Below are 12,364 nucleotides of genomic sequence, written 5' to 3' on the forward strand. Positions count from 1 at the left end.
TAACCTCAAACGTTTTATTAATTTTCCACATAACTTGGAAACAATCTCATAAATCATTGCGTAAGAAAGGGCATGCTTAGGCATGCAATGATCTCACAACATGATATCACTGGATGAGTAGTATAAAATATACAATAGCAGTTTATCATTCATTAATTTAGATAATGTCAGTCAGGTCCCACTGAGAAACATAAGCTGGTATTTTTACACTGCTTTCAGTCCCAATTGTTATCTAAGTTGCTGGACAGAGAGACAGGCAGAAAATCACACAGAGTAACAGCAGAAGAGAACAGGCTAACAAACATGCTGTAAAAATCTCCACAGGCTTAGGCTCAGTTCTTAAGCCAACTTGATTTGTTCAAAGGTGGGGTGGGAGAGAGACAAACCATTTCACGTGACCTCTGTATGAGCGGTCATCAGTACATAACCTGCTCGCTGGGATGGTTTCTCAATTAAAAAAGGCACTCAGCATATCAATGATATCTTGCAAACTTGTTAAAATATGTTAACTGTTCAGTAATATAGAATAATATATATTGAAAGCAGTGGTCATAAGGTAACAGTCTCAAACTTTATTGAGTATGAGCCAGAATACTCAGCCACTGCTGCACCTCTGTTGTACTTTTATGTCCCATAGCGGATGTAACATCATGTGGTGTACAAGAAAACACAGAAGGTTCTTCAGTAGTGAGTTTGGCATAGCAGTGTTTCAGTGGCGAATGTGAGTCAAAATGAACTACACGACTGGATTGTGCTGAAATTCGGTGAGGCGTGGGAAGAATTCTGCAGGCTTGTCTGATTCAGATGGCGTGAGTTTAATGGGAATGCACTATGATGAAGCCCTTTAAGATAGCTGTTACCACAGACTTATAGGTGAGTTGGATCTGGGTATGTAGATGAGAGGGTTGATTTCTATGGATGATATAATGAGCGTCTGCAGCGATCATATAGGGCTATACCCTGGAATACAGTGGGGGATGGGGAGGGGAGGGTATATATATATATATATATATATATATATATATATATATATATATATATATATATATATATATATATATATATATATAAGTGTGAATCGCACCTTACATCAACTATATCATAGTACATAAAACCACAAGACCGTCTTTGCACATTAATCTTCAGAGTCTCGTTACTCAATAATTGCCCTATGTGCATTTGAAAGGAAAACAAATAAGTGTGAAATAATCTTTTGTAACTGTTAAATACGTGGTAAAACATATCAGACAGGTTGTATATTAAAAAACCTAAACATGTGTAATACTTCATTTCTACAGAATATTGTAAATGGACCTTTATTATGAATGGAGGAAAAAGTAAGCAAAGTTAACTAATGGATTATAATGGAATTATATAATAAATTGAACCATAAAAGAAGATTACAATTTACATGGACTTGCCCAACTTACACAGACATTTACTACTGTGATTTTTGGGTTCCTTATATTAAGAAGTGGTGCTAAGTGTGCATTGTGTGCATATCTTACTCTTGATGATGATCAATGCTGTTATTGACATTCTATAGGCCATATGATTAAATAAAGAAATGAATGAACAAAATGGCTACACCAATGTTGAGTAATATCACCATGACCACCAGGACAGAGCTGGAGCCCTGCAGAAAGACAGCAAAATATCATATTAAAAACACTGTATTGCACATTTAAACCATTAAAAAGTATTATATTAATATGTCTTCATTCCACTAAATGTAACAGGATCAGTTTACAGATCCTTATTAGATACTTTGCGCTCTTTCCTAATATTTCCAAGTGCAATATACATAAAGTAGTATTTTACACAGCACGTAGAGCCCTAAGTAGTGCAAATGAGGGAGCCTAACCAGAAACAATAGAAAACTCTTAAATACAAAATCCAAAGTAAACTCTTAAATACAAAAATACAATTTTATGGGAATGAGCGCTCACTTTTGAGTGCATTTTGAGCATAAATTCTCTGAATGGGGGAGCACTCTTTTGAATTATGGGTAGTGTAGTTCTACACCCAGTGTACTACTGTATTAAACACAATTTTAATTACATTGCCTTGCAGCTTCTAAGCATGTATCATCATATATCAAACTATAGAACCTCAGAGCTCATGTTAGTTTGTCTACAAAGGTTAAAACTATGTTGTTAGAAATCAGTTTCTTTATGTGGAATTGGATTTTATGATTTTTCTACCAGAACCAAAAATATGATGCTCCATTAAACGGTAGCATAATCATCTTTTAGTACCAAAGGCCATCACACTGTTTACTTACTGAGTTTGTCTTCATCAGGTTCAGATGCTCTCCTTCTTGTTCCAGTGGTTCCAGAGAAGACGTTAAAGGGGGTGAAAGAGTAATGTCCCTGTGCAAAGGCCATTCCTCCACGTCAACCCCAACATTCAAGGTGTCAAGCATCTGCACAGAGTCCATGGACCCCTCCCTGTCTGCAAGACCCCATTCTTTGCCTTCATGGTTTCGCTGACGTAGTCTCTGCAAATTGTGCCCTTGGAGACCCGAGCATTTCATGCCAGAGCCAAAGTTCTGATGGGAAACGGAGTCTAGGGGCTGGAACCTCATTTCAACCCGATAATCATTTTCCCCTTCTTTCTCCTGCAGATGTGAATGGGAAGAGATCCACTGGGAATTGTTTTCAACAGTCCATTCCAGAGTGGAGTTGTTGGCTCCACGGTCTGACAGCTGGTATGCATTCAAGCTAGACTCACCAATGGAATGATTGGTAAAGGACTTTCTTGGCTTGTGGTTGGAGTGGACATGCTCATGTTGTTTGTGATAGGAAGAAACATGCTCTTGGGGGTTATAATGGTAAGAAACGTGTGGTTTTTCATGTGCAGAAATAAACTCCTTTGGTTTGTGATTGGAGGAAGCATGCTCATTGGTCTTGTGATTGGACAAATTATGACCTGCTGACTTGTGATTGGAATATATGTGCACCTGTGGTTTGAACTTGGAAGAGTCACAATCAACAGATTTGTGATTGGACGGTTTATGCTCCCGTTCTCGTTCCCTGGAAATTGTATGTTCCCTGGATTTTTGATTTAAGGAAACATGCTTCCAGGGCTTTTGATTGGAGGACATTTGATCCCACACCTTCTCAGGGGCCATATGCTCAATGGGCTTGTGATTGGAGGAGCCGTTCTCCCATGGGTGATGAGTTGTGGAATTCTCATGTCCATTAACGTGACCGATCTCCTCTTCCAGCAAAGATGGAGTTGTGGAGCGACTGCTCTCCCCTTTGCTTCCTCTTCTGTGAGGATACATCTCAGCTGTCCAACTGTTGGCCCCACTTCTCATGCTTTCCATGCCTCTACCTTCTACTAGAACCTGAATCTCAGCCCCTCCTTGTTCATCCACAGCGCTCTGTCGCATGAAACAAGAATTCCTAGTGCGATGAGTAGGTGGGCTGCAGGGAGGTGATGAGGGGCTGCTTAGAACTGGGCTCAGGTCAGGCGTCTGGGCTGGGGGTGTTGTGTCTGGTGTGCAGAGCTCAGGGCTGTCTGTACCAGTCGAGACCACCTCCAGGTCTTTCTCTTTCCTGTCCTGATGCTTTGGTCTCTGGCACTCTAGTCCTAGTAATCAGAAATATTAAGACATGGTCAAGTTAAGTGACAAATTATAAAATAACATTATAATCAATGATGGAAGAAGACTTGGTTGTTGCTGATGTTGGGCAAATATACAGTTTAGCACACAACAGTTCCATTCTTATTCACCTTTTCCATGATGCCGCTTTTGTTCATTCTATGGGTCTAGCTTCCAGTCCAGCTATTTTTAGCTTTTTTGCTGCTTATTATTGAAAAAATTGCATATTAACCAGGCTGTTTTGGTCGCCGCTGACTTTGTTGAAAATATAAATACTATGGAAAGTCAGTGGTGACCCAAAAGTTTGCCTGGTTACAAACTTTTTTAAAAATATCTTCCTTTCTGAAATTCATACAATTTTGGGACTACTCAAGGGTGAGTAAATGATGACATAATTTACATTTTTGTGTAGTGCTAACAGTTTTACCACTTACTGCACATTGTTATATATTTACCTATACTGGCTGATGAACCAGAAAGCTCAACCACAGGCTTATTTCCACGTTGAGAAAAATGTGGATATGCTTTACAGATACAGAGTAGTGCTTCGGGGAAAGTATGTTATTATTTACAACATTAAGTATAAATATAATTTTTTTCACTGACCATTCCCATAGTGATGGAAAGAGGGGGAAAGTTCTTTGGCTATAGCCCTGGCTAGACGACACTCCTCCAGGGCTCTCTGTGCGACTCCTTCTGCAGCCTCCGCCTTTCCTCTAGCATGGCTCATCCTGAAAAAAGTAAGAAAGATTGGTTCTCCTTTGATATTAGTCATCCTTTCCTCCATTTTTTTACACATATGTAAGCTGATATTGGGTTTTATTCAGTTGTATATCTTACCTAGACAATGCAATCTCAGCTTTCTGCTTGGCTATGTCTGCAGCTTTCTCCGCAGCTTCCACAGCACGATCCACCTTTTCACGGATTTTGCTGGTACGGAGCGGTATTAGGTTTTTCCGCTTTCCACTCACCAGAACATTCTGCTTGTATTTGCCCTCTTCCTTGGTTCCATCTGGAAAAGTGGTGCAGCCGTAGCCGTGCCGCTTGTTTCCAAACCACTCACCTTCATAGTGAAGACCATCAGAGCGATGACTTACACCCCACCCCGATCGCATGTCATTCCTCCATTCACCAGCATATGTTTCGGTGACAGTGGCATCCACGCTGCCCCCTGCCTCCGCTTCACCTAAGCTGACATTGGAGTTGATGTCTGAGGCGGCTGAGCTGACTGTGCTCATACCTGCCTCGCTGCAGAAGGAACTCTGCTTGCTTAACTGGCTGGCCAGAGAGCTCTTGGATTCAGACCTCCGCAGCTTCAAACCACTCAGAATGGACTGTCGAAAGCGGCCTTTCCTCTTCCTGTGCCTGTCTGTTTCACTCTGAGCACAAAGTACAAAGCCACTACGCCCCACTGGGCTGCCAGATACCCCACTGACTCCAGAGCCATCTTCTGGAGTTGGGGCTCCTTCACTGTGATCGGATCGCAGGGAGTTTATGGAGGTGCACATAGGGGAGAAGATGATGGCTGCCATGCCATAAGGCACACTCTGTCGCACTCCATAGCCATGACGCATACCGCTCAACCACTGGCCCTGGTATGTGCCTATGAGAGGAACAGGCATAGAGAAAAGTTCATATCATTATATCATTATTTAGGTGAATTGTACAATAGGGATAAAAGGCCCTTTAAAATTAATTTATTTCCAATACACTACATGACAACAGACAAACATCACTATGAAACATGTGAAAAAAACAATATGTTCTCAGACTTTATTTCTCTCAATTCTGACATTATAACTCATTATAACTCTTCTAACTCGCAATTTCGAGTTTATATCTTAGAATTCCGAGAAAATAGGTCAGAACTGCGAGTTTGTTTTACATAATTCGGAAAAAAAGTCAGAACTGTGAGATAAAAAGTTGCAATAAACTTTTTAAAAATGTTTTTATTCAGTGGCAGAAATGTCCTTCCATAATTATGAATAAATATGAGATTTATAAATCTATTATCAGATAGGCTAGAACCACAAATGGAATGGATAATGGGAATTCATTTTGTGCCTGTATTAGGCCTATAGCTCAAAGTTAAACACTGTGCATTTACTGAAAATCTAAAAATTGTTTTATTAAATGCCAAAAGTGACAAAAATGAATAGGAATATTATACAATTTGTTGCATTTCTTCATTGTAGCATAGTTTCCAATATGGACCCTAATACTGCCATATTTGCATATTGCAGCTATTCACATTTGTTAATTTTCACTCTTAACCTTGCTGTGTAATGAAGCCATTAAAGAGCTCACTATTAGTCTTTTAAAATAATGTCACTCGGCGTCACGTGAGAGTCGTTTATGCATCTTAAATAAGGTGCATTAAATAAATACTAATTTCATATAATGTTCTGTATTAAAAAGCTTTCAAAGAGATATTAATTCTAAAGTCGCCGCTTTTGAAACACATTAAGTAATAAAAAATGCAAGTAAATGTAAGAGGCGAGTAAATGCAAGAGTGACTACACACTATTCACATTTCTGTTTCAATTAATTTGGACCGTTCGAGAAAAGGCGAGGTCACGTTTTCGAATAAATGCGAAGCTTTATGTTGTTTGAAATGTAACAGTTGCTGCGTGGCGATAGTAACTGTCCAGGGTGCTGAAGCGTTTGACAGACGCTATCTCGCTATTGTTAAGTGTTTCTGCTAAACATTAAAGTTCCTTTTACGAGCGAAATGGTCATCTGCTGAATACGTGTCCATCGCGTTACGCTTTGGATTTAATTCGGACCCAAACTAAAAGGGGACGTCTTGTCGTGCGCTGCGAACGCAAACGTTCATTTCTGTTTCCCGGATAACGAGTTCTAGTGTCATGAATCATGCCCAAATCGCACTATTTTCCGCATTAATCTCAGTAACACGTCAGGAAGCGGATTACACAAGAATGTGAAACAGCCAATCAGCGCGCACGGCGAAGAGTCTCTGGTGACATAATGACCTGCTGTCGGTCGGTTACCATGGTAATTTACTGTACAGAGGCGTCTGCGCTTCAAATACGCGTGGTAAATTAGTTCATACGGGGAATTTTTCAGCTTTAAAAGCGCATGCTGTCGAGCACGTTTTAATGATTATTTTGCTATTTTATTCTGCAAATCTAAAATACGTTTCATAACTTCTCCGGAGCCAAGCAGGCTCCCTGTTAGTCTACAGTGTGTGTTATATAAGTCGAAGCAGAGTTTCTTTTAAAACACTTTTCTGCTATTTAATAGGCTGTTTTCTCCGACCGCTATGCGAGTGCTGTTTCTTGTCAATTTACAGATCACATAAGCAGCAAAGATGAGCGGTTTTCCACTGGTTTTGTTTCAGGCGTCTGCCAGATTAATCTAGCTTCTACCTAATAGAAGATGAATGTGTGCCAAAATACTGTCGGCTCGACTGGAAGCACAGGCTCAAGAGAACAACTTCCCAAAGATACAGAAACTATTTTAAAAGCAGATAGGCCTATTCATTTAACACGGTTAGTTAGTGATTTAACTGCTACAAGTGCATAGCAAATACTTTTATAATCTGACCTCCGTCCGAATAGGTCTCTGAGCCGTATCCATCCTGTAAGCCGTTGCTCCAGGTGCCTTCATAACGGGAACCGCTGCTAGTGCTTTCCAACTTCCCATACCTGCCTTTGAACCCTTGTGTCCATTCCCCCTTGTACTCCCACCTCCCTTTGCTCTCCACGCCAATGCCATGCCTCTTGCCCTGTGCCCAGGTCCCTTTGTAACTGTTCCCGCTGGGCCAAGTGTAAACTCCGAGAACTTCGAATCCGTGGCTCCAGGCCCCCGCGTACTCCCCCTGGCCCTGGGGACCCGTGCAGACCCCTCGGCCGTGCGCCTTGCCCTGTTCCCACCCTCCACAGTACGACCCCCCATCATCAAAGTCAAACCTGCCTCCAGTGGACATGCATGAAACAGGTTTTGGCAAATCTTTAGAATGTCAAGTGGAAAAAAAATTGCAATTGGCAAGCAAAAAAGGAAGACCGCGATCAATCGGACAGGAAGTGTTACAGCAATATTCCTCCCATCCTTCAAGTAGATTTTGAACGTATAGAAGAAGAAAAAAACAGTGCTTTTAAGTCCAGACGATTTAAAGGGGGTGAAGAAGAATCTACCAGGCTACCGTCCTGGTGTTATAGCTCCTGCCTGTTTGTGCATGGCCTTTGGTAATGGATGTCTTTATTGTGCATGCTACTTCCAACGGGCATGCAGACGACGAGCTTCTCCCTTCCTCTCTGCACGGTCCCGACAGGCTGAGGCACACAGCCGCGTTCCGCGTTCCCTGCGTGGAGACCAGCAGGCAAACAAGGCCTAGTTTTTTTCCACAGCCAAAGAGATCCACACAGCAGCAGCATTGATACACTCAATCAGACATTACACGGCCCCCGAACGTACCGCTCCGGCTCACAAAAATGCAGAAACGCAGGACAGCATCCATAGCCTCAAAGCACGGATGGTGTTTAGGCCTCCCTCTAGATCATGTTTTCCAAATAAAATGACGGTATTTCCTCGCTTATGTGTTAAATGAGATCAATCTGGCACAGCATTTTTCCTAATGCTGCTCTCCCTCGCTCTCTCTTTCCCTTCTGCGCTCCTGCTGTGGTGTAGAGGTGAAGCTTCTTTGCTGGAAGACTGGTTTAAAGCGTCGAAAATCGGTTTAGTCCTGCTCTTTGGTCCTCTCCTCCTTCGTGTTTACGTGCATATTTAAAGGTGGGTATCCATGATGGTCTGAAGCCATATGATGCTGAGTGTCTCTAGAATATGCTCATTACAGGACTGTTCCACCCCAACCCATTCCCCTCCCCCACTCATGCTCTCCTTGTTGTTCTTAAAGGGATAGAGGCTAAGAAAGTCATATGCATACAATGGCTTTCCTAATTACCAATTTCCCTTAAGATACCCTCTAATTATATCTGCGTGACAGCATCATGTTATTTGACAGAAATATCAGATTAGACGTGCAAATATATTATAGATTCATGGGATTTAATATGCGACAGCCAGCGAAATGCTATTTGCATAAATATGTTCTTTTGAAACATGCTCAACGCACATCATCAAGTTAAAGAGAAGCTAAAGCAAGAGTGTTATTTAAATTTTTATTTATATGTTTTACATTTAATATAAAATAACGGGAAAGCTGAATGAACCCGCCAACTGACATAACTGTAGGAACGCAAAATAAAAGATTTTATACATGATTTCTTTTTCTTTTTTTGAAAATTCATTCACCTTCATTAGAGAAAAGAAATTATGGCATGTATTCTTGAGTCAGTTTGTACATTTATGCTCATGGGAACAAATGATAAAGCCTCTAACTTCCATTTTGGGTCCTTTCTGTTCTGTGTATGTGAATATGATGAGTGTTTTTTGCATGAAAAAAAAAACGGTTCTTTTAATCTAAGGCACCTTTATTTTTAAGAATGCAGAGAGCCTGTCAATACAGTCTTATTTTTGTTGTTAGGAATTAACAAATATCTTTTTATTGCTTTATATAGCTCATTCATTATGTTAGCTACATTCAAAATTTGGTTGCTTTTGGAGTAACATTGCTATAATATAATAATGAATTAGACCCGAGTAGACATTTTTGCCATTGGCAAGTATAACGTCTGTGTTTCCTTTACTTAAAAAAATGAAAACAATTATTGATTCATTGTATTCCAATGACATCCAGTTGCAGGGGACTGATGTAAAATGGCCACTGAAAGATATATGATTACTTTTTAAGTTAACACTCACCATTCCAGCTTATTATGACTAAAATCTTCACATAAATAAATCATCAGTAAGTGTCTTTGTACTAGTTTGCAATCATTATCCAATAAATCAAAGGTAAACAAACCCAAAAGCATCATCAAAAAGCTTAAAATAAATTGTTGGCCCAAGTTGAAAATTGTCACTATGCATTCACCCTCGTGTTTCCCAAGCCTGTATGATTTGTGGAATACAAAAGAAGACATTTTAAAGAATTTAATGAATCAAACAAATAGTTTTATTCACCATGTATGGACAAATAACAAAATGACATTACTTGAAGGATATGAGGGTGAGTCATTTTTTTAGATGAACCATCCCTTTAAGCAATGAAACTCTGCAGGTGCTCCACCTGGTGTTGCAAAAAGAGAACTTCCAGCTTTCATTTGCAAAACAATTGACCAAAATGGGTTTCTTATCAAATTACAGGCACAGTTTTTGATGCTGCCATCAAGTGTACCTTAACCATGCGACGTTAACGAAATCTAAAACCTTCACTGAAGCTTACTCAGTGTGTTTGGGCTTTTAAGTACTAATGAAGGTTGTATAATCAAATATTTATTTATATATTATTCTATCAATAATGATAACACAGACAGAAAATTGTAGAAAAAACAAAATACACTGTTTATAAAGTTTATATACACTGCACTAAATGCATAAAAAATACATTTACAAAAACGTATTTATAGTTATTGGCAAGATTTAGTTTTGAATCAACGTAACTTTCATCATATTCTTGTTCCACGTCATTTGTCTTTTGTCATACAGGCTAAAGGAATATGCCATTTCACTGACATCAACTTTGAAAGAAGTTTTTGAAACATTATTTAAGTCTTTTGAATGCAATATTTTTAGCGAACAAAACCAAAACAAGTTCACAGAGACGAGAGCTGGTTACACGTTCTTTCTCTGCTATTTACTACCATTTAGCAAAATAGTTTTTGTTAGCGGCACCAATAGTAGTTTTATGTAACAGCAGAGGCTCTGGGCGTGTGACCAAAAGTGCAGCTCTTAATGGCTGGCCAGTTTTCTTCGCAGTGCAATGAAAAACAGATCACAACAAATGCCCTTAATAAAAATGTTGCATGCTCTGCATGCTTATGTTCATGTCGGTCTAAATAAATGCAATAAGTGCATTCAAATTCAAATGTTTTTCGCACTGAACTGTCTTTGTGTGAACTGGTCTCCTCGTATTACTGTTGTACAGATTTCAACATTGGGTTCATTTGAATTTCACACAGTGTTTGGAACTGAAGCTTGAAGGTTGGACACTGGGTCAGTGCTTTTCTACATGAGACAATAGGCTATGCGATTGTCTAAAACTCCTTGCATATGGCTTCTCTCCATTGTGCACTCTTTCATGTTTTACCATTTTTTTTTTTCTAGTATGGATGCTTTTGTGTAGCTCCAAGTCTCTGGCTCTCATGAAGGAATTTCCACATGAGACTCCATTTTGTGGTGCTGTTTTAAATAAACAGAGGTCGTTCGAATGCATCCTCAGGTGTTTTCTCAGCAATGCATCCAAAACCACATTTTGACCACGCTCACCACAGCCGGATGGCTTTCTCTAGAGTGAAACTGCAGGTGAAATTTGAGGTCTCTCACCCGTGTGAACTCTTACGCAAGCTCTTCCCAGATTGAGGACATGTGAACGGCTTCTCTCCAATGTGACTTCTTATATGACTATCAAGATGTACTTTAGTTGGGAAACACTTTCCACACTGAGAGCATTTGTAAGGCCTCTCTCTAGTGTGAGTTTTCGTGTGAAACTCTTTTGACATTATAAACACATGAATGATATCTCACCAGTTCCTATATGTTCCTTAAGGCGTCCTTTACACATGTAAGTCTTTACACACTGCAGACAAGCGAAAGGCCCGTCTTGGGCATGAATTTTAATGTGAACGTTAAGGTTTCTTTTACTCATGAAACCGAGGTATATTATGCTCAATGATGTATACTTTCTGGAAAGCAAAAAAAACTAAAATCGGAACTGCCCACTCACTCACAATAAGGGGGACATGTTGTGAGAAAGTGCACAAAACAAGCTTGTGATGATGAGTATGATGAAATAAGAGGGAAGCGTCTTTGCCTCTCTGCACCATCACCGTTTCTCACAGTTTAAAGGATACTTGATTTCAAGTCTATATGCACCATGCCATAGGTTTTCTTATGATTAACTGAACTGTGTATATAACGGATATAAACATGGTGCGCCACACCGAAGAATTGAAAATAGATTTTATTTTTTTTCATAAATTCATTTGCTCATTTGCCTACTTTTACAGTAAAATGTCAGTGACATTGTGTGACAGGCACAATATTAGGCAAGCTGAATTTTTTAAAATGTTGTTATTGTACAACTACAGTGCTCTTGGTCAATCCAAAATGTTAACAAACCTGAACATTTAAGTAGCAAAAGTGAGGTTTTGGCTTTCTTAATAGAACATCTACATGTACACCGTTATTAGGCAACTTTCTCCTTAGGTCACACCCTCCCTTGTTACACAAATCATCTACATCACTTGATATGCATTAAATCCAATAAGCATTCAAGTTAATACAGCTTGGAGTTGGAAATTATGGATAAAATGATGCTATGGTCAAAATAATCGCTTGCCTAATAATTGTGCACACAGTGTATAGAAAATTAGTTGCATAAACTTTCAAAAACATGGAATAAATTTAAGAGATCGAAAATAAAAAGTACATATGTCTGCTTCTAATGTGTCAGTGTCTTTTACTATTATATACATGTCTGAGTTACTTAAATACATGCACAAATATTAGAACTCAACATAAAAAGCTATACAACATTTCTTACACGTTCATTTAGCATTACTAAAACAACGGTGCCGTAAAATTGATATGCTGCTAGAGCACAAAAAATACATAATTTACTCCCTCGGACTGATAAACAGTCCGCGGCGCATCCGTAGTGACGTCATCGCG

The 12,364-nt window shown here is 39.5% G+C and overlaps 1 protein-coding gene across 1 annotated transcript; it reads right to left on the bottom strand.

Annotated features, from left to right (window-relative positions):
• Positions 1-8,431, bottom strand: jph3a (junctophilin 3a). Its single transcript, XM_043243068.1, has 5 exons — positions 7,178-8,431; positions 4,451-5,213; positions 4,217-4,341; positions 2,285-3,597; positions 1-1,636 (listed from the first exon to the last, which is right to left on the bottom strand). Exons 1-5 carry the CDS (start codon positions 7,557-7,559, stop codon positions 1,556-1,558), a joined length of 2,664 nt encoding a protein of 887 aa, XP_043099003.1. The 5' UTR covers positions 7,560-8,431; the 3' UTR covers positions 1-1,555.
• Between the last annotated feature and the right edge of the window lie 3,933 nt (positions 8,432-12,364).

Source organism: Puntigrus tetrazona, chromosome 7 (genome assembly GCF_018831695.1).
Source record: "Puntigrus tetrazona isolate hp1 chromosome 7, ASM1883169v1, whole genome shotgun sequence".
NCBI lineage: Eukaryota > Metazoa > Chordata > Actinopteri > Cypriniformes > Cyprinidae > Puntigrus > Puntigrus tetrazona.

Coding starts and splice junctions, on each gene's coding strand:
- jph3a (XM_043243068.1), bottom strand. CDS start 7,559: ATGTCCACTGGAGGCAGGTTTGACTTTGATGATGGGGGGTCGTACTGT. Junction 5,214..7,177: donor AGAGACCTATTCGGACGGAG/GTCAGATTATAA, acceptor TTCCTCTCATAG/GCACATACCAGGGCCAGTGG. Junction 4,342..4,450: donor GCTGAGATTGCATTGTCTAG/GTAAGATATACA, acceptor TACTTTTTTCAG/GATGAGCCATGCTAGAGGAA.